This window comes from Lycorma delicatula, chromosome 5 (assembly GCF_047948215.1).
Source record: "Lycorma delicatula isolate Av1 chromosome 5, ASM4794821v1, whole genome shotgun sequence".
In the NCBI taxonomy this organism is placed as follows: domain Eukaryota; kingdom Metazoa; phylum Arthropoda; class Insecta; order Hemiptera; family Fulgoridae; genus Lycorma; species Lycorma delicatula.
This window is the reverse complement of record NC_134459.1, coordinates 127497896-127522215: the sequence shown is the minus strand read 5'-3', so window position 1 is coordinate 127522215 and position 24320 is coordinate 127497896. Positions and strand designations below refer to the sequence as shown.

The 24320-nt window shown below is 26.5% G+C and overlaps 2 protein-coding genes and 1 pseudogene across 3 annotated transcripts in view; 2 read left to right on the top strand and 1 right to left on the bottom strand.

Annotated features, from left to right (window-relative positions):
- The window catches only part of Gnpat (dihydroxyacetone phosphate acyltransferase), a 65538-nt gene extending 54271 nt beyond the window's left edge, over positions 1 to 11267 (bottom strand). The window contains exon 1 of the mRNA XM_075365363.1: positions 11139 to 11267. The gene's annotated coding sequence lies outside the window, so the exon portion shown is untranslated. The remainder of the gene's footprint in view (positions 1 to 11138) is intronic.
- LOC142325741 (cytochrome c oxidase subunit 3-like) lies at positions 424 to 1419 on the top strand (annotated as a pseudogene).
- Positions 11268 to 12712: 1445 nt separating the features above from the next.
- Positions 12713 to 24320, top strand: part of SecS (Sec synthetase) — a 36807-nt gene continuing 25199 nt past the window's right edge. Inside the window, exons 1-6 of one of the 2 annotated variants that reach the window (XM_075365362.1) lie at positions 12713 to 12833; positions 16490 to 16663; positions 18694 to 18823; positions 20753 to 20896; positions 21393 to 21551; positions 23386 to 23650. In XM_075365362.1, coding sequence (XP_075221477.1) covers positions 16550 to 16663; positions 18694 to 18823; positions 20753 to 20896; positions 21393 to 21551; positions 23386 to 23650 — 812 coding nt within the window. In that variant the 5' untranslated portion in view covers positions 12713 to 12833; positions 16490 to 16549. Of the gene's footprint in view, positions 12993 to 16489; positions 16664 to 18693; positions 18824 to 20752; positions 20897 to 21392; positions 21552 to 23385; positions 23651 to 24320 lie in introns of both variants that reach the window. The other variant, XM_075365361.1, reaches the window with a different exon arrangement.

The window sequence follows — 24320 nt, the reverse complement described above, 5'->3', positions numbered from 1 at the left end:
AATCCAAATAAAAAAAATATAAAAAAAAATAAAAATACATATTAACTGAAAATGATAACTAGACTATTCTCAACATTTGACCCAACAACTAAACTTTTACAAAGAAACTGAATAATTATAATAATAACAACAATAATTTTACCAAAATGATACTGAACCAAAAAATCTTGAATAAATATAATAATAAAAATAATAGAAAAAAAACTAATAAATGAATTTAAATTAATAACTCACCAAAAATAAATTTTAATCATAGTAATATCAATCTTTACATTTATCATAATCAGAAATATAATAGGATTAATTCCTTATGTATTCACATCTACAAGCCATTTAGTAGTATCAATGTCAATTGCATTACCAAGCTGAATCATAATTACAACATACAGCTGAAAAAACTTTACAAATGAAATATTCAAACACATGCTACCAAAAGGAACACCCTCAGCCATTTCACCAATAATAATTCTAATCGAAACCACAGGAAATCTTATTCGACCAATCTCATTAGCAGTTCGATTAACAGCAAATATAATTGCAGGTCACCTACTAATAACCCTATTAGGGAACACATCATCTATTAAAATCTTAATATTCATTATACCAATTCAAATAACCTTAACAGCATTTGAAACAGCAATTTCAATAATTCAAGCATACGTATTTGCCACACTTGTAACTCTTTATTCTAGAGAAGTACCCTATGAAAAAAATCATCCATTTCACATAGTAACAAAAAGACCGTGACCAATTATGCTATCAATAAATGTAATAACAATATTAACAGGAATTGTAAAATGAACCCAAACAAAAGAATATAACTTAATAATATTAGGATTAATCTTATCAACAATGTCAATAATATTATGATGACGAGACATCACACGAGAAGCAACATTCCAAGGAAATCATACAAATAAAGTAAAATCACTAATAAAAATAGGAATAATTATATTCATTATCTCAGAAATAATATTCTTTGTATCATTTTTCTGAATATTCTTTCACTCAAGACTAGCACCATCAATTGAAATTGGAATAAACTGACCACCAAAATCCATTAAACCATTTAATCCATTAGAAGTTCCTCTACTAAATACAATTATCTTAATCTCATCAGGAATTACAGTAACATGAGCACATCATAGAATCTTACTAAATAAACTATCAATATCAAATAAATCATTAATATTAACCATCCTTCTAGGATTATACTTTACATTTCTACAAAAATGAGAATATCAACAATCAACCTTCACAATAGCAAACTCAATTTATGGATCATAATTCTTTCTAACTACAGGATTTCACGGTATTCATGTAATTGTGGGAACAACATTCATTATAATCTCAATGGTACGATGCATAAAAATACATTTTTCAGCCAGACATCACCTAGGTTTAGAAGCAGCAATCTGATACTGACATTTTGTAGACATAATCTGATTATTCCTATATCTTTCAATTTACTGATGAGGAAAATAATAATAATCTTTTTAGTACAAAAAGTATAATTAGCCTCCAACTAATAGATTAAAAAAATTAAAAAGATAATCAAAATTACAATAACAATAATTTCACTAAGATCAATCATTATATAATAATAATATTCACAATATTAATCTCTAAAAAAAAATAAAATAAGACGAGAAAAAACTCACCATTCGAATGCGGATTTTCAAAAATATCATCAACACGAAAATCATTTTCTACTCACTTCTTTTTAATTGCAACAATCTTCTTAATCTTCGATATTGAAATCTCAATAATCATACCAATATTCTCAACAAAAATAATAATTATAGAAGAATGACTGATTTCATCAACAATTACAATCTTGATCTTAATTATAGGACTTATACATGAATGAAAAATAGGAATACTAGAATGAAGAAATTAAGGAGAATAGTTAAATATAACATTTACTTTGCAAATAAAAATTATTGAATAATCAATTTCTCTTAGAGTAAAGAAGTAAAATTACAATTAATATCGACTTAATTTTAAGGATAATCCTCATACTCAATTTAACTGAAGCTAAATAGAAGCTATTCACTGTTAATGAAAAAATTGATTATATCCAGTTAAAAGAATAAAAAGTAAAGGAGCCGCTAACTACCTTTCAAGTGAAATTACTTTATTCTTATTTATATAGTTTAAAAAAAACAATACACTTTCAATGTATAAATAAATAAATTTTATAAATGTCCAGAGAAAAATTTCATAATAACAATTTCAATGTTAGGCTTTTAGTTAAGCTATCCGAACAAAAAAATAAAAAATAAATAAAACTTAAGAATATTTAAAGTAAACCTATCAAAAAAAAAAACCTAACCATTGCAAAAATCCAACTAAACCACCTGAAACAAAATATTCTAATCAACCCACATCAACTAATCTATAACTAAAATAACAAAAACTAAAAAACCGATTTAAAAAAAAACCTGAAGAATAAAATCTTAAAAACCACATAGAACTGAAAAAATAAAAATAAATTAAACCAAAATAAAAATATAAAAAACTTAAAACAACAACAAACAAAAACAAAGGAATCAACTTAAAATCAAAAGACAAAATTTAAAAAAAATCATCCTCAAATAACCAAAACATAAAAGAACCAACAAATAAACATAAAAAAACTGTAACAAAAATTAATGTAAGGAAAAAAAAAGAATTGGAAGAAAATAAATAATAAATTAAACGTAAACTGTAAATAAAAGTAACACAAAAAAAAAAAAAAAAAATTCTATAGTCAAATAAAAAAAAAAACTCTAAAATAAAATTCAGAGAAAAAGGGAAATCCACATAAGCAAATTAAAGAAACAAAAAATAACTCAACATAAGGACATTGCTTTACCAACCCACCTATAAATCGAATATCTTGACTACCTAAAAAACAATGAATAAGAATTCCAGAACACAAAAAGAGTAACGACTTAAGTAAGGCATGAATCAACAAATGAATAAAACAAAGAGTCAAAGAACCTAAAGAAAGAGTAAAAAACATAAATCCTAATTGTCTAAGGGTAGAAAAGGCAATAATCTTTTTTAAATCATTTTCTAAAAAAGCAGCAAACCCAGATAAAACTATTGTAACCAAAGAAATAATTATTAAAAAATAAGTATCACAAAATAAAATAAAATAATTAAAACGAATAATTAAATAAACACCAGAAGTTACTAAAGTAGAAGAATGAACTAAAGAAGAAACAGGAGTAGGAGCTGCTATAGCTGAAGGCAACCAAACACAAAATGGAAACTGAGCACTTTTAGTAAAAGAACCAAATAAAACTAAATAAACCAAAATAATAAAATCATTATTAAAAAAATTAATATAAAAAATATAATGAAAAGAACCAAAATTAATAAATAAACCTAAACACAAAATTAAAAATACATCACCAACAAGTACCTTTAAATCTCTTTGAATTATACAAAATATTCTAACTAAAAAACAGCCAAATAATCAAATACTAACAAAAAAATAACCATAATTAAATAAAAAATAATAAATATAACCTAAACAACGAATAAATCCATAGCCCCCCAGCTTTAATATTACACCAGCTAAAATTATAGAACCTGAGGTAGGTGCCTCAACATGAGCCCTAGGCAACCATAAATGAAATCCAAACAAAGGAAACTTAATCAAAAAAGAAAAGAAAATAATAAACATCAAATAATTATTCAATAAAAAATCAAAAAATAAATAATTAAAATAACCATAAAAACTATTTAAATAAAAAATTCTAAACAAAAAGGGGAAAGAACCAAAAAGAGTATAAAACATTTTAAAAAATCCTGCACTTAAACGCTCAGGCTGATATCCTCATCCAAAAATCAATAAAAATAAAGGAATCAATCTACACTCAAAGAAAAAATAAAAATTAAAAAAATCAATAACAATAAAATCCAAAAATAAAAAAAATGAAAACAAAAAATATAAATCTTAGATAACAAATCAAAATAATAATGTAAATAAATAGATAGCAAAACAACAATAAAAATTCAAATACTTAAACAACAAAAAATATATGAAACCCTATCAATTATAAAAAAATAAGAAATAGAAACAAAAAAATCAAAAAACAAACCCACTTAATACACAAATCAATTATTTAAGACACAAAAAAGGATTAAAGAAAACAAAAAAAAATAATAAACTTTAACATAAGGTCAATCTATCTAGATAATCTCTTCTAGAATTACGAATTAAAAAAACCAATAAAGAAAGTCCTAAAACACCATCACAAACCCCAAACACCAAATAAATAACTAAAAAATAATAATCAAAATCAAAATAACATATAAACCCAAAAATAAAAAAAAAGAATAAAGTAATAAATATTCAAGTCCCAAAAGACACAAAAGAAAATGCCTACGAACAAATTAAAAAATAATTAATCTAAAGAAATAACCAAAAAAATAAATAATCATCATAAGTAAAGTTTAGGATAGTTTAAAAAAAACAATGATCTTGTAAATCATAATTTAAAAAAAATTTACCTAAACAAAATCAGTAAAGAAAAAATCATCTTTAGTATCCAAAACTAATATTTTATATTAAAATACTTACTGAATTTTCACAAAATATTTAATTTTATCAAATATTATTATATCTCCAATACTTATATCACAACACTAATACTAATATCTCCAACACCCTATATCACTAGGATCAATACTAATTTTTCAAACAGCCCTAATGTGCAGAAATAATTCAATAATAATTAAATCATCATGATATCTTTACATCATATTCTTAACAACAGTAGGAGGACTAATAATTATATTCATATATATATATATCAAGAATTGCATCAAATGAAAAATTCAAACCAAGAACAAAAATTTTTTTAATCTGAATATTAGTTATATTAATTTCTATTATAATAAGAAATTTAGATCCAACAACAGAAATAATTACTAAATTTAATGAAATAAAGGAAATGACAACCGAACTAACTGAAGAAAAATCAACAAGAAAATTTTTTAGAATATATAAAATAAATATTACACTTACAATAATATTAATCCTAATTATTACAATAATCTCAGTAAATAACATCGTAAGAACATTTGAAGGACCACTTAAAAAAACTTATGTTTAAATCAATACGTAAATTAAGACCAATTAATTCATTTTTAATTGATTTACCAAGACCATCAAATATTTCATTATGATGAAACTTTGGATCACTTCTAGGAATATGCTTAATAATTCAAATTACTTCAGGATTATTTCTAGCAATACATTATTCACCAAGAATTGATAAAGCTTTTAAAAGAATTGTACATATTACCCGAGAGGTAAATTACGGATGAATAATTCGAAATATTCACGCAAATGGTGCATCATTATTCTTCATTTTAATTTTTATACACACAGGACGAGGAATATATTATGGATCATTTAAATTAAAGAAAACATGAATATCAGGATCGTTAATTCTTTTAACATTAATGGCAACAGCATTTATAGGATATGTATTACCATGAGGTCAAATATCCTTCTGAGGAGCAACAGAAATTACAAACTTAATTTCAGCAATTCCCTACATAGGAGAAATAGTAGTACAATGAGTGTGAGGGGGATTTGCTGTAGACAATCCCACACTAAATCGATTCTTCACATTCCACTTCATTTTACCATTCACTTTATCAACAGTATTTATTTTATCAATAGTAATATTACACCTAATATTCCTACACGAATCCGGATCATCTAACCCACTAGGTATAAAAAACAATATTGACAAAATTCCATTCCACCCCTACTTTACAACAAAAGGTATCTTAGGAATAGTAATAACAATAATAATTTTTACAATAATAATTCATTTAAATCCATTCCTCACCATAGATCCAGAAAATTTTACACCAGCAAATCCACTAAGAACACCTCTACACATTCAACCCGAATGATACTTTCTATTCGCATATGCAATCCTACGATCTATCCCTAGAAAATTAGGAGTAGTAGTAGCACTAATAATATCAATTATAATTATTATATCAATACCATTCTCAATAAAAATAAAATTTCAAACAAGATCATTCTACCCAATAAATAAAATAATATTCTGAACTATAGTAAATACATTTAGTTTACTCACATGAATCGGAGCACGACCAGTAGAAGAACCGTATATTATCACAGGACAAATCTTAACCACAATTTACTTTTCATTTTTTATTACCTATCCCATGTCTGCAAGGATATGAGATAAATTATAAGTTATAAGTTAATAAGCTCAAAGCAATATAACTTGAAATTATAGGAAAGTATAAAATACTATTAACTTTTTTATCACCTTAAAATAATGAAAAACAAAAAAATCCTAAAAAAAATAAAAACCAAAATATAATTTAAAGTAACAGGTAAATAACTAAATTAAACTGTAAATCAAACTAAAAAATTATGTTTTTCAAAAAAAACTTGTGTTACAATACTTTCATCAAAATTACTACAAATTTAACTGCAACCTGTTAAATTTTTCAGTTAAAACAATATGACATCAACAAATTAACCATTAAGTTTTAAAAATTTCAGTATACAGTAACTTCATTTTAGCCTTGGAGCAGGTATAAGATAAAAATATTTTCAACTACAACTCAAAAATGAAGCATTTCTGGACCCGATGTTTATCTGAAGCTTTTTCTTTATTTTTACCTGTACAAGACATCCTAAAATCTTTCAGTTTCTTTATGAGAAACTCTTTATGTTAACATATTAGTACAATAAGAAAAATAGTTTAGATCTATACTATTAATTTCAATCTTTTCTATTTCCATGTGAAGTAATTTGCAGCATAATGAATATATTAAGAAAAACAAATTTCTTTATTAATTTAAAGAACAGAACCAATAAATGAGAAGTGAACAACAAAATTATTAACATTAAAGTTTCACATCTTTTTAATAAATTTAACAAATTTTATTTATAAGAAAATATTTAAGGATCAATCCATTTTAATCACCTAAAAGCAGATTCTGAAAAAGTTTAAATCAAAATGTATTTTTTTTTATTTTTAGCATGTTTCAATCTGTTTGAGTAGCCATTTTGTATACACAGATTAATCAATTTTACATTTTGTGAGGTTTCCAGAAACTTTAATAGCTTCATTGTTTATAAAGAAAACCATATAATCTGCATAAAACATACCGTACTTTACGTAAATGGCATATTTTGGCCTAGGAAATCCAAATAAATGAAAGAAATAGCTCAAAATCCATCTGAAAATCTAAGTTATAAAAAAAAAAACACATCTCAATTTCGGATCAAAATTGTTTTGGGGAAAAAATGGAAACTCACCTTCAAGTTTGTTTTATTTTTTAGGAGGGAATACAGGCTTCATAACGGACTGTTTCCTGAAAACGTTTGACCTGGGAGACACATCTTGCTTTATTAGAAGGCTCTAAATAATGTATTTTGTATAATATGGCTATATTTAAACTGAAATAACAGAAACAGGAGACACAAAAAAAATATCAAATTATCACAATAAACTTTATATCTGTAGTAGTAAGACTACTAACAGCAGCATAAATTCAAAATATGATGAGAAATCACATTTCATCTATAATATTTACTGAAGTTTTATAACATTTTAACATTGATTATTCCGTATCAAATCACCCAAAAAAAAAGTCAAAAGTAACCAATTTGCTATTAAAATTTTAAGATATCTCTCATTTTTTTCAATTTCAGACTCAAGTGGTTTGGTTACTCAAGAGCATTAAGGGGAAATGCCATTAAATTACAGTATAATCTTTTTCTTAAGTACTACTACAGACTCTTTAAATTTAGATTTACATCCAGTAATGTATTCAGATTCCAGAAAAAAATGTACCAAGGATCTAATATTTAAAAAATAGACAATATTCTGCTTAATTGAAAAATTTCAAGTTTTTGTGAAAAAATCTATGCTTTTAAAAAAGTTTTTCAACTCAAGTATTGGTAACTTCATTTTTTTCAATTGTTCATAAAACTAGCTTTTCATTGAAATAAAGAGAACAGTGGCTTTCCCTAATGCCATGAGAAAAATAATGAGTGTTAGTCAGTTGTCATCTGTGTCCTTTCTTTACAACAAACTGTATCATGAACTGCTCAAAATAAAATGTTAAAGTAAATATGTAAACTTAGGTGCTTTGAAGATGATAGAAGCTTGGCAAAAAACATGGAGGAATGGAGAAAAGGGGAATTTTTTCAGTATCTCACATAATGTACAAGTTGAAAATATTATAATATGTCATTGCCCGTCAGATCACTCTAATCATGAAAGCCATATTAGATCTTGATAAAATTCTGCACAAATAATAATTAACTTTAGAACTCAATCAAATGTTAGTGAGAGTAGAATATTCATTAGCATTTAAAATATGCAATGTCTAAAACATTACAGTTAAATATTAAAGTACAATTGAAAATTTAAAACAAAAATTTGTGATAGCTAGCAAGAAAAGTTCAAAGTCATTACTCTTTTACTTAGTTTGTCTCTAACAAAAAAATCTGTGAAGAATTTAATTTAACAGAATACTTAGTAGTATGATCACTACAGAAAAATAGGAAATACATACTTAAAATCAGTGGGTGAGTGTGAGAGAGAGTTGTGTTTATATACTGTCGCAGATCGACAAGAAACCCCCTTGGGGCATTTATTTGTCAAGTCAAAATGGTCGCCTTTACCAGGTTTTTCATGATTTCTGAGAGGTTATAACTTTTTTATTTGCATAAACATCTACAAAAACACTAGAAGTTGTGTAAATTTGAGATTTTTATCAGCCCCATCAAAGTTATTGAAGTTAAAATTTGATTTTTTTTTTAAATTAGTTTTCAAAATTCATAAAAATCGATGGGCAAGTATATCACCATTAATATTATTTATGGTAAAACTGCTAACATATACCTACATATAAAAAAATAATTCAAACCGTGTATGCAATCCCTGCCTTTTGAAATATTATTAATTAAGGTGAATTTCATAGTTTCTCATGCGCAACTTTATTGTTAATTTTCACATAAGAAGAAGACAGATAGATAAATAGACCACTAGACCAATCTTTTACCTTGAGAAAATATGATTAAACTGCTTTTTTTCATCCTTCCAGGACCAATAGTTTTTTTTGTTATGATTTTTTCTATAACCCTTACAATCACAAAATTAGGTGTACACACCTAACAAAAATGATCACCACAGGTAAACACCTTAAATAAAAATTTTTTTAAAATAGTTTTAAGGTCCCGAAACATGTAGGAAACAAGTGGGCAAGTTTCTTTTTTTTTTGAATTGGTCAAGCAACCAGCTTATGTTTTTTTTTGTGGAACATTTCAAATGAATTGACCAAGTTGCTTTGTCTAACTATTATAAAACTAACAAAATCTAAGAAGGTATACCTGAGAGATAAGCTTTCAAACATAGGTCAAAATTAGGGCTAAAAACTTTTTGACCAAATTTAATGATGAATATCTCCTGACATAAGCCTCCAGTTGCTTTGAAACTTTAGGATGTTGTAAACAATTATGTCCTTTTTCAGGTTACAAAGTCTTGTTCCAATTAAAGTACTAAATAAGGAATTATATTTCCTCAAACTCAGACTTACAAAATGTCACAACTTTTCAGCTGAATTTCAGCTACTATATCTCAAAACTAGGTGCTAAAAGAAACTTGTGAATAACATCTAAAATTGGCATAAAATGTTAACCAAAAATATTAAAACTCAAACCTATAGCTTTATTATTGCTTTCAAAATTATAAGTTAAAGTTATAATTTTTTTGCGTGTATAAGCAAACTACAGTAATACCCTTTTTTTCAAGAGATCACAAAAAATCAGCAGTAGCACATATACAGCTACAATTTGATAAAATATTATTACGACCACAGCGAATGTCCACGCAAAATTTTCTGAAGTTTGGAGATGGTCAATTGTCCCCTGATCCAGTTGACACAGAATGACCTTGTTTTTGTTTTAACTTGATATCTTTAAAAACAAGCAAATTATTAAAATTTCTGCAAAACTTCAAAAACAGCAATTCTGGTTGATGTACCGTTATGAAATGCGCCCCCCAAAAAAATGAAATATCCAAAAACTACAATATACAGTATTTGGTAATCTTAATCTTCTAAATGTGATAAAAATAAATAAATTTTAATTCGTATTAGGACGATTTGATATTGAAAACCCCTTAAATATTTTCTCAGGTCTAATATACCCTAGCTTTAAAAAGCTAAAATTTTTATGATACTCCTCTGTCAAAGCTCACTTAAACAAATTGACTACAATATGTGCAGAATGTACATATTGTACACCAAAAGAGAAAACATTACAATCACAATAGTGCTATAAGCAGATGACATAAATTTATAGATGCCATCCTTATAGACCTCACTAAGATATTAAAGTATTACTACAAAACAGTAAAAGAATGTTAAATTATGAATGAGGTACCAGAGTGAACAGACATATATTGTTGAACTGTAAAGCAACTGCACATTTCATGACAACCAGTATCTTAAAGTTCATTAAAATAAAGGATTTCATTAAATTAACCTCCAAAAACCAAAAATTCTGCCATATGGAGAAAATTTTGTTTTATCTTCAAAAAGTCCGCCTAACAAACTCGAATGCAATTGCTGTCAATGAAATTATAACACTTCAGTTGTTGCACAATGATAGGTTGTAACAACAGGTCCTTGTTAATCTTATAACATTCTAGCGTTATCCAAGTATTTATTAGTTGAGTTACATAAACACAGCCTCTTTTTAACAGTGTAACAAACATCCATTTCAAAATAATTTGCAAAAATTAAAAGGAAGATAACAGCACGTTCCATAAACGTTTATTTAATCATACATGCGAGTAGCTGTAATTCTAAGCACATAAATAAAAGTTGATTACTTTCATCATTAAAAATTAGAAATAAAATAATTGTAAGATTATAATTATTAATTATAAAAACCGCATCAATTAACGAAGATTTATTGTTCAAACCGTAATTTGTAAATACAACCCAATCGTTATCTATCTACAGATAAAACAAATTATGAAATTATTTAATTGTACATCATTAGGATGGTAATATTATAACCTCATATTCTACATAACTTGCCGAACAAATAATCTAATCATACTGACCCGACTAAAAAAAAAAATCCGGTTTAAATCCTAAATTTAGTATATTTCACAACAAAACACATTTCCTCTTCTTGAAAGGAAAACAACCTGCACCTTCGAACCGGCACAAATGAAGAAGTACCCACCCAACTTAACATTAGCAACGCCTCTGCCGAGAACTTAAGCTCCAAGAGGATGTGGTGGGAGAGGCGGGAAAGCAATCTTCTACAACTAACCAATTTGCATGTAATCTTCAGCCTATCAAACAAATGCTGATATCAGAATATGAAAATAATTAAGATATTGTTAGAGGCAGAAATTGAAGGAAAAATGTAAACAAGAAATTCTAGAAAGGTAGATGGATAATATAGTTTGTAACAAATTATTTAATGTACATTCAATGAATCATGATGGTATAACATTCATGCAATACTTCAAAATATAAAGCTACAGAATGATTACATATTAACTTATATTACCGCTATGATCTATCAACGTTAGCCGGCGTCAAAGAGCAAATTTTAAAATGGCAAACTCAATTTTATTCTGTCACTAAAACTGATAACAGTCTTCTTGAAATGTTATTAAAAAATTGTATAAATAATAGCAAATCCCTTCTACTATAGATAATTATACTAATAACCTTAAAAATAGAACTAATTTCATTCATAAACAGTTTTCTTTGAATTAACTAGTGCATCTGTAAAGGAGCTATAGCAGATATCAGCTGAGAAAAAGATTGCCTGCCAGATTGTAGTCGTGGTTAACTAAATCTCCTCAAACACATTTTCCAACCAAGAGTTGCTTAATTTTTTTATATTAATTTTAAGAAATACAGAATACGAGAAATAATGTTTTCTTCAAAATTTACAGACAACAATTTCTATAAATTATCATACAGCAGTATTCATCATGGAGCAGAAAAAATGAGCAAGGGCGAGATTCGAACAATTGCTGCTGAATAATATGAGTAAAGCTAAAAATTTAATTGCAACTGCAATGATGTAAATTTTATATTTATTCATTAATTCACCACTAACGCTAAGTACAATCAACAAAACGCCACAATTTTAGGTCTGGTTAAGTGATAATTCTTCAAAGAATATTCGACGTTTTCAAGTAACCTAAAATTACTGAAATAACTTTTTGTTGATAGAGATTGTAGAAAAATATCGCTTTCCGAATTTTTTTTCAATTTTGCTTTTTTTGGACTTCAGTGTGAATTAAAATTTATTTTATTCCCAGCAATCAACTGTAAACAATTTCTTATGTCTTGACTATTGGGCTCTAGATTAAAAGATAAAAATAAATCATTTTTAATCAGCTATAATGATGTGGAACCTTCCGTTTTACTGTATTTCATTCATATATAAAATAATTGATAATATATAATATTAGATAGGATATCTAACCAAACAAAATAATGTGGGTCTTCATTTATTTCAATTAACACAGAAAGGTGAATAAATTGTAATTTTCGTTGTATTTATTTATAATTAATGAAAAAATACTATCATTTTCTTTTTTTTTATAATCGAGAAAAAATGCAGTGGGACTTTTCTCTTTTCGTGGGAAATACTCATACAAAGTCGTCTGCAGACATTACTGCTTCATGATGAGTGTAGCCTGAGGTTGGCCCTTGGCCAAATAGGTTGATTAATTGAACTGTTTATGGAACGAAAAAAGCAATTATTTTAACAGTTGTCAGCTATAAAGGTAATAGAATGTCTTAGGAATTAAAGGCTTCGTGAAACACTAAGTTGATATAGTCAGTGTTCGTGCCCATTTCGTTGCTTTGTGTAGTGATCTTACACCTTCCAAGACTGAAAATAAAAGTTGTTATTCTCCTGCTTTTAGTAGGTTATATGCTGGCAGGTTGTTAATAATACTTTATATTTATCTTTATACAAAATATTAGTAGTTTCTAGGGTCTTGATTGTTTTGAATGTAATTATATTTGTTGTAAAATGTATTATGAAAAATTTTGATCGTGTTTTTTTCCGAACGAAATTGAATGTTTAGTATATGAAAAGTGATTGATTATTTTGTTTACAGAAAAGACTACGAGATCATGTGAACCTATGTTACATTCACATATAACACTAAGTAATTTTGTTTAAATCGGAATTGTTTTTGTGTTAAGTGCGATGTAATTTAAGTATACAGAATTTAAACGGTTCCGCACTATTCATTCCATAAGGTTTTCCTATGTTATTTTTTATTATTGCTGCGATTTTTTTATAGGGAACACTGCTATAAATATTTATTAATATATTATATGCTTCATGAACTGCTTATTTTAACCAACAAAATATGAAGTAGGTGTAATGTGTATCCATATATCGTTAATTACTGGTATACATAGTTTTTCTTTAATAAATGTACTACAAATTTTGTTAGTTTACTATTAATTGTTTATATAACTCATCGGTTTACTTTGTTAAAAAAACCAAACATACAGTGTTTTTCTTTAATAATTTGCTTTTATTTTCCACCTTCAAGTAGAACAAATATACTTGTTTGTTGTTTATAAAAGCAACCAAACCATAATGATGAATTTATTACAAAAATGGAACTAGCAGTTCATATACGAAATAATTTTGTTTTCCAATGCCATTTTTTAATTGCCTTATGTGTTCTGAATAAACTGTTACAGTTCTAGTTACAAATGTAGTGCAGTATCATTTTATTTGATAGGTTAATAACATAATAGCTAATGTATTTGTAGTAGTAACAAATATCTATCTGTGTCAATAATTGTAATAATGGTGTTGAACTTAAAAGGAACATAGTTTTTATAAATCAGTGCCATTTAACAGTAATAAATGGTTATTGTTAATGTAGCTTATGTTTTATGTAACTGGTATAAACTATGGAATTACATTAATTTTATTATTAAAATAACGAAAATTGCTATTTTCATTACAATTTTATTATTAGTTGTTAATTTAAATAGTATTTCTCCATTTAAAATATTTATGTAGACATTAAGATATCCCATTGTAATAAATTTATTCTTAAAATTGATGTGTGCAATTACTGGATACAATCATGATCACTAATGTATAAAAAAAATACCATACTAGTATCACAGGCAGGTTGCATACCAGTTTGCTAAACCAAAGTTTTATTCACAATTAGCATCTGGAAAATATATGCACTAATGCCCTCAGCTGAAGCAGTTATCAACCACCCTGTTGTAGTGTATTTCTGGTCTTTAGAGGTGCCCCTCCAGTTTCAATTACACACATATATATATATATATATATATATATATATATATATATATATAAAATTAATAAATCTAAAAGTATAAATATAATCTAACCAAACTTAGCCTGTGCTTGCTAGTCAAGCTTAGTGAGCATAGATTAAGTTTGGTTAGATTTATTTATTATATATATATATATATATATATATATAGGTTTGAGACTGGAGGGGCACCTCTAAAGTTAAGCCTGTTTCTAAATGTTTTAATTGGAGCTGTACAGAACATCGCATATATAATTAAGAAAATCTTACTTTATTTATAAATACTAACTCGCTCAAGAATATAACTAGAAACTATTTTAATTTGTATAATTGATTAACGATGATTACTTTTAGGCTAATATTAACTGGATTAGCAAAACTATTATTTGTTTAAATTATAATACTTAGTAACAAAGTAATTTTCAGCTTTTTTGTAGTTAATAAATAAATTATCAGTTAATTTCAATTTTTTTTTTCTTTTTCATTGTAATATTTTATGATTAAAAAAAAATGAAATAAAATTTGGTATTTTATTTAAATTTCACATGTTAAAAAAAAAAAACAGGTTCTATATAGCTTTTTGTTAAAAGGTCATGATTTTGGTCTGAATTTCAAAAATCAATTTCATGATTAAAATATATTTCATATTCATATAGAGAATTGTGAGATTTCATAAATAAATATGCCTAAACCATAAAGTGAAAATTTTGTTTATATCAACTCAATTATTATATTTATAAAATTATATTGGGAATAGTGGGGGGGATAGAGAGAGTATCTCAAATCCCAACAAACAGATATGTAACTTGGAACCAAAGGCCCCTGTACAGGGTAAAGTTGCAAAAAGGTCAGTTTTCCACGCATCTTAAGAAATATGCATCAAATGAAAAAAACTTTTACAACAAATTATGTTTGTCTTTACAAGCTCTACAATTTTTTTCCTATATTAAATTTTAACATACAATATTAATTGTAAATATACATTATTTAGAAAAATTATGTAGACCATTAAGTAATAGACCTCATTATACATTCTCATTAAGCCATTATAAATAAATCAATGAGCATAGTCAACTGGAGTACTTACATTATGATAATTAGCAATTTAATTATTGAAAATATTACTGATTCATTTGGTATTTTTACTTCTCTCTCAAAATTGTTTTTAAATAACCAAGATGTGATAATAGTCAGAACGTAGCAGTGATATTTAGCATTATAAATTGATTGTGGAAAATTTATGTATCGGTTAATAATTAAGCATTACAAATTAAGGTGATTGTTATATATACAAATTTTCATCATCATACTAGAAACTTGTGAGTATTGAAATTATTATAATATTATTATTATTTATGAATTAGTAATTAACAATTGTAAATTAAGTTCAATTTGATTTCCTTAGTTTATTTTAATAGGGATTTATTACTGATATGAATTTTGTTTAGCAATTTATTTTAATATTTAAGGAAGGTGTCTTGCTGCATGAATGATTTTATTTATAAATGTGTTATATGAACTAAGTTTCTTTGACAATGAAAGACAGAAATCTATAATTTTTATGTGTTTTTCTATTTTTTTTTGCAGAAACTATTTATTTCTAAAGAAAGTGTTAAAGGAAAACATTGTAAAGCTTGGAAAGACAAACAAAATTTGTTATAACCTTATTTTATCCAACACATATTTCTCAAGATATATGGAAAAAAACAATTTTTTGTAACTTTACTTATGCTCAGGGGACCTTGATTCCCAGTTGTGTCTGCCCATTGGGATTTGAGATATTCTTGGTATCTCTCATATTTCCAATATAATTTGTCCATTTACACGATTGGTGGAAAAATCGTGCCCAGCTCTTGGTTTATTGTTTTGTGTTTAATCAACACATTACACTGATGATAGAAATTAATTGAAGAATTTAATAAAATATATCAGTAAATGGCAGTTATATTAGAAGATTTTTTTTTGGAATCCTACAGGATCTTACATTCAAAAGAACAAATTAAATCTGCTAAATTCTGTTTAATTTCTAATGCATTGCCCCCTTTCCCTTGGTGTAACTCATAATTCATTTTTTTAATGTTATTTGGCTTGTGCTTTAATTCCTCTTTTGAATGTTTCAGATGAAAAATTAGCGGGTACAAAAAATAAACTGTATATTAATTTAATAGATCTGTACAGCTATGAACAGCCAAAGTTTCACATTGGCTGAAAGATTAATACCAGCTACATACTTACAGCAAGCTGCATCTTCAAAAAAATCAAGAGAAAATTTAATTAGAGTATTAATTGAGCAGGTAATTACCCTATTTATGATTTACTTTAGATATTCCCTTCTATACAAATAAAATTGTTATGTTTTATGAAGTAAATTTTATTACCTATTTACTAGGGTTATTGATAAAGCAATTTTTTTTTAAAATTACCTTAATCAATAACCCTAGTAACCAAGCTTGTTAGTTGATTGTGGGGAGCCATGCTTTTTTATAGGAAGTAGTAGTTATTAACATCCTATGTAGCCCAAATCTAAGATCAGTTAGTACATCAAAATTATGACATTCTGTTCTCAAACGGCTATTTTCACTATTAACAAAGATTATCATTGATGCCAGAATAAAAGAAGAAAATGTATGTACAGTCCCAGTGGTTATTAGGCTTTGCCATCTGTTTTGACTTAAACTTGCCCTCAATTTTTCCTGTCTGTCAGTGCATGTCACCAACATTAGAGATTTGTCTGCCATGGCTAGAGAAGCCTGCATTCAGCTGATTTTTACAAATCATGTCTCAGCTTCAGACTTCAGCCATTTTTTCAAGCAACTACAGAATGAGGACTGCTACTGTCGATAACAAGCTCTGCTGCATCAAGGATACTGTACTGCCTATGAATTCTTCCAGTCAGACTAATCAGAGAGGAAATCATGATTTATCATTTACAAATTGGCATGTAAAAGTCACTCATGGTTACTTGATGAATCTAGTGACACCCTCATATCTGAAACATGTAATTGTCACCTCACAATCAACCTCATCCTCATTGTTTGTGTATGGCCTTATGATTAAATTCAAGCTACCTGTTTTTATCCAGAGTATGTTAAAGATATCCTTTACAACATTGTATATATTTTACAGACTATCCAAATTGACTCTTTGTGACAACTAAGAAGGAAGTACTGAGTAATGAACTTGTAGTTGCTTTTTAATTTTTTTTTTTTTGCTAGCTTTAATTGCGTTGTTTTCGTTTATATAGTTTATACAAGTGTTGACCCTTTATGCCTTCACTTACACTGTTATGTTTTTTGTTACGTAATTTTATGTTTCTGTTTCTTGTTTGTATTAATAGTTTATAATGTTGCAATGTTCTTGTTAATATTTAAGTATTACGTATAATATTTTTGTTTTCATTTTAGGTTTTACTTGTAAGATTCTGATTATTTATTTGCATATATCAAGGCAGCGATAACATTTCCATGTTTTTTTGCTTGCATAAAAAAGAATCACTTTTCTATGATGTTAAAATTTTGATGTTAAAAAATTAGCGGAAAATATTTAAATTCATTACATTTTATAAATTTTTTGGGATTTAATAATAAATAGTGCTTATTCATATATGAAAATTAAAATTACCTTGTGGTGGATTCAGGCCCAATTACCCTTTATTCATTTAAGTAAAACATTTTTAATGGCAAGGTCATGTTAAGTTGAATTAATAGTGAATAAAATAATTTTTTTTTTTTAAATGTATGATTTTTTTTCTAATCTTTAAGTTGCTTTATGTCAATTTTAATTTTGTAAAGTGTCTTCTGCATCACTTTATTAAATTATCAGTTCAACATATAGAGCCAAATTATTATATAATTTTAGTCTGATGACTGTAGCAATTGATGCCTGGATTAAAAAAATGTCTAACCTCTCCTGAGGATATATCATTAAAGAAGTTAAAAATGTTATTCTCATATAAAATAACAGTTTTACAAACTTTTAATGATCACATATCTAACAAGCTATATCATAGGCAACTTTTCTTTTTTTTATGAAAATACAATGCATAACTAATTGATCAGAACAGTAATGTATGTCACATCCAGTAAAAGGGATTTTATGATAATTTTTGGAAAGCAAAATAAAATGAACTTGAACATTACTGTTTAGCGGTAATAGAATAATATGTGTAGCAAAATATTATTCAGAAAAATATTGCTTTTTATAAAATTGAATTCTTTCTGCTACAGTGCTTGAAAATCATTGGCTGAGAATTTATTGTTAGCAGATGACATATTAAACTTTTTATTCTATTATTCATGAAAACTTATTTGCTGTTATTTTTTAGCGTAAGTGGCCAGAAGAAGGTTGGGATGATGCAACTATTGAACTGTTTTTGGCAGATTTGGCACAGATGGACAGCAACAATTTCCCTGGAAATTGTGGGATTGGAGAACGGGAAGCTAGATTTGCTTCAGGTAGCTTAAGCAACACCTGCTTTTATTAATTTGAAATTAACAAAGTCATATATGCAGTATTGTCTGTGACATTCAGTTGTGAATGTTATTCAAAACCAAACATCTTTTTGATGGACCAAAGCAAATTTACTTTGTATTTTTTAAACTTTGCTTAAGTTGCTCTTGAGAATATCTTCAGTAATATCACTTACTGTAATATAATAACTAACTATAATATTAGCATATGTAATTCCTTGCATTTCTTTTGGAATTGGGAACATCACTGATACAAAATTACACCATTGTTTTATGGTAAAATATTTTAAATGTTTAAGTATAATGAAATACATTAAAAAAAATTTTGTTTCTAGAATATCTAGGTTATTACTCTTAATTTCCCACCTTTTCATTGTCATGAAGTGCTTTTATGAACATGTATCCTGAATATTTTAACTACCACAGTTAAAATATTCTTTTATTTCCAGGGGTTTGCATTTGTTGAGTGTATTCTGTCTATTTTCGTTTTTGTCATAACTGTACCAAAATTTTAAATTTTGAAGTACTTTTTTACATTAATGTGATTTATTTTTATTATTTTAGCTTGTATTTTATATAGGAGTGAGTTGCTTGGTGTTTTAAAATATCCATTTGCATGTGCAAATGGATATTTTAAAACACTCGATGCTTGTTTAAGCCATTCACTAACTAATCTGCCTATGAAAATAAATTTTAAAAAACAATTTTTTTATTTAAATTAGGGACTTAAAATTAGGGAGAAAAATACAGACGACAGTAATAGTGTTTAGTAGTTCAATGATACTTCATAAGCACATCAGTATTACTCAGATCTTCATTGTGTATGTATCTAGTGTAGCTTTATTTATTTTTTTTCCCTAGTATTTAGAGCTTGTGTGGTGTTAAATGGAGAATATATATAGCAAGGAAACATGTAACTCATGTGTGTTACGATTGGGAATTTGTTTAAAGATCACCAATGAAGTTTGACTCCACTAATGAAAAAATTTAAGAGCTACATTTTTGCCTAAAGTTGAGGATCAAGATAAGAACTAGGTCTGTCATATCATTTAACCTGTATAAAATGTCTGATAGACCGAGCTAAGGCTTTTAGTACCATGAGCTTTGCCATATCTGTAATTTGGCATAAACTAAAAGTCATTCACTAGATGTAATGAATGTATTACATTTGTATTTGTATTACAAATGAAAGTTATAAGTAGTAAATTCAAACATTACAGTGAAGTACCCACATTTTCCATCAGTTGTGAGGCAATGCCTTATATTAATTACCAGTCCTATATTCTCCAATACATCTGTCTCTAGAAGGTGAGGCAACTGTCGAAGTTCAAAATTAGAAGCAAGGTGATCTTTTAAAATTTTTCTTCTAGTCATTTATTTATCACAGCTTAGTGGTAGTGAACCTGTGGAACTGTCCAAGGACTCTGTTTTCTATAGTGATTGCATAATCAATTAATTAAGTTGCCTGCTGGGTAAACTTAATTTCTATTTCTATTCGTAATCAATTCATCCTAAAATTAATATTTTTATTTGCTGTTTTTAAATTTTTTTTGTTTAGTATTTTCCAAAAGATCTCTGATCTCTATTTAGATCTTTCCCAAAAAATTAAAATTAAAAAACTTAATTTTTTAATTAAATTATGAGAATTATGGAGGGGTGTGTTTTTACTACCTCAGTTACCGATATAAAATTTTATTGTATAGTAATTATATAATGTTTATAATGCAAACAGTAAATTTTTGTATTTGTGATCAAGAAGTAAAATACTAAACATTAAAAAAAATACAATAGTGAGTGAAAAAATTAGTTTTGGTTCTTTAAAAATATTTACCTTTTGTTTTAATTCAGTTTTATTAACCTTGTGTTGATTTTTTTTTAAATTATATTTCTCAGTAATAATGTTTATTCTTCCAGCTTTGGTTGCAAGAAGACATTACAGAATGGGACATGGTATTGGGCGATCAGGAGACATAGGTGAAGTTCAGCCCAAAGCAGCTGGCTCCAGTTTGCTGATAAAATTGGCTAATGCCCTACTCTTGGATACAATCCGATTTATGGGTATGTATATAATTCTCACTGAATAAATTAAGCTATAAATTGACTGTATTTTTCAAAAAAGGACCTGAAAAGTCCATGGATATAAACTAATTAACATTCATAAAAAATTATAGTTTGCGTTGGTAAAAAATAAAGTTGACTAAAAAATATAGTTGATTGTTATTTTGAAAATTTTGTTATTTGTTATATATGTTAAATTAACAGTTAACTAGTACCTTGTAGTTTATTTGTGATTACAAATATTTTATGTTGATAAGAATGTTAATATTGTCATTATCACAACTGTTTATTGATATTATTTTATTGAATTTGTTATGTTCTGCTCGTAAATTGCAAAATTACAATAAAAGCTGTAGTGCTTTGTATAAAGCTTAATAACACCCATATCAATTGAATTTTTGTAATTATGATTGAGAATATTTATAAAATTTGTAATTATTATAGAATTTGTGATTGAAAAAAAATTGTAGTATAACTTTAAATTAATGTGTTGCAGGAGTGAATAATTCTGCAGGATGTTTTATGATTCCAATGGCTACTGGAATGAGTTTAGTTTTATGTATGTTAACCATGAAGCAAGATAGACCTGGAGCCAAATTCGTTTTATGGTCTCGCATTGATCAAAAATCATGTTTCAAATGTATAATTACTGCAGGTTTGGATTTGAAATTTATTTTCTAATTCAGTTGACCACCTTTGTCATTTTAATATTTTTCTTTTCGCAGGTGTTGTTTTTTCTTAATTACTTTAATATGCTTTAAAAATTTGTTGTTGCATTTGGATGATTTTTTCCTAACACTTATAAATTATATACAAATCTGATAGTAGAGTACATAACTAAAATACTTGATAGAGTGAACATCATTATCAGTATTCATATACAATAGCTTTAAGATAAAGAGTTGTAATGTAAAAATACAAAAAATAGTGAGATACATGTTTTATGGGGATGTTTTAGCAGTGATTCATTCAAATTTCAAAATATTGAACTGTAAAAAATAAATTATATATTAAAAGGAGAGTTTTGTAGCAGATATTTCTAAGTATGATGGACATTTCTTATGTTGAAGTTCATTTTATTTTCTGGTTTCCAAATAAGTGTTTATAGCACATTGATTTCTTACTGTTGTGTGATAAGTAACTTTTAATGCATTCACAAGTATTATCCAAATTGTAAATCAAGTTGTTATCATTTTTACTTTTGCCAAAACAATTGAATTAGTACTTAACACCATCATTAAATTTATTTAATATAAACACAATGTCATTTCTTTTAAAGTTTCATTACCCATTTTCACAAATAAAAATCCATTTTACTATGATGCAAATTGAAGCATATGTTCATATAATGGAGGTTAGTTTGTACCATCATTAAAAAACCTATAGTTAGATATATTGATAATGATATGTTCAGTCAAGACTAAAAATAACAAGATAAAAGGTTTGTATGATGACATCTAATGATGTTCTTCAGAACTTTTAGTTTTTAAAAAGGTTTTAGAAATAATAAGTATTAATTTTTCAACAATTAAGTAAAAAAATGGACCATATATATTAAAAAATCAGTAGTTGCAACTTCCTTGCAATATATTTTTGATCTGGAATGTATTTAGGCTTTAAAAGATTAAATCTAGATAGATTACTGTGCTGTTTTCTTATTATATTTAGCACTGTTGAGCTCAGTAAATTTTACAAATAAATAAAATTATTATAAACTGGATATTTATGATTTATAATGTAATCTCTAATCACTTCCAATGGTAGCTATGTTTGTTGTTGTTAAGAACATTCAAAAAATCCATAAAACTATTCTAATTTAGTATATTAATCTTGATAACTAAGTTAATTTTTTTACAGAGTAAAAATATGAAGAGAGAAAAAATAAGTGTTTTGATTTGATGATTGATGTTAATAAATTTATTTTTGTGATGACTTGTTTGATTATATTTAAGGCTTGTTCATATAATTCATATAATTAAACTAATAACTTCTTACAGCTTGCTTCCCTTTATCAATTATATTTAAAAAATACTGGGGTCATGATCTGAGTCTATTTAGCCCTATTTTTATATATTTCTTAATTTTGTTATATATTTACAGTATTAATTTTTATTTTTTTGTTTTTTCCTTCCAATTTGATTGAGTTATTGCATTAACGCTATTGTATGACCATTTTGATTATTTTCTGACCTAATTTTTTTTATTAGTAGGGATTTAAATCAATTATGTTTGGTTAAGAAGCAGTTAACATTATATGTTTATATTTTATACAGGTTTTATTACTATTTTTGTATATTCTGTGATTGTTGGGCATAATTCAAGTTTCTTGTTAGGTTTTCCACTTTATTACATCCTAAAGGTTTGTTTACTATATTTAAATCAGTTTTTTAACTGTTTTGGTGGCTTATGAATTCCTTAATGTATGTCATTAATGTGCATTACAAAAAATTGTAGATTAGTGACTTAATTCATAATTATGTTTCTACTAGGTTTACAACCTATAGTAATTGAAACTGTTGTACAAGGAGAAGAACTTCGTACAGATGTGGCAGCTTTAGAGACACAGATGGCGACACTTGGTTCAGATAATATTGTCTGTGTCCTATCAACAACAAGTTGTTTTGCTCCAAGAGCTGCAGATTCACTTGAACAAATAGCGGTTCTTTGTAGTCGGTATAACATTCCTCATCTTGTTAATAATGCTTATGGTCTGCAAAGTACTCGTCTAATGCATCTTATTCAAGAAGCAGCCAGGTCTGTTTAAACAGTTTTAATAGTAGTTTCTGATTTTTTTTTTAAATATGTTAACTAAATTTTTTTAATAATTGTTTTAATTTGTTGTTCTTATTGGATTATCTTGCAAATGTCTATCTTTTTAGTAGAATATGTAATAATCATACAATGAAATTGCTTTAATATCCCTGAATATATATAGATATATATTTAATATAAAATGCTCATGGTTTTTTAATATTTTTCTATTATGATGTTAAATAATGTATCAATTTTTTTCTATTAAACAATAAGTGGTTATATTATGTAGATTCTTTTTTTTTTTTAATTAAGTTATATTAGTGATATGATGGTAACTTACTTAAATTTTTAGTGTAAATCTTTCCCTTGTCATATTTTCATTTTCAGATAAATGGAAAGCATTTTAAAATTGGATATTCTATCAATTTTAAGCATTTAAAATTATATCTGTACACACTTCACTACTGTTTAGCTTACTATGCCATTTTCAAATGTAAGCTATCTCATTATAATATATACTTACAGAGCGTCCTTTTCGTAATTTTTTTTTGGTGATATCTGGTTTAACTTGTGTGTTCCATTCTAAAATGTAAATTTTTATATTATTTATCAAAAATGAGGACATAATTAGGGTGAGGGAAGAGGTCATTACTGATAAGAATTGACTGAA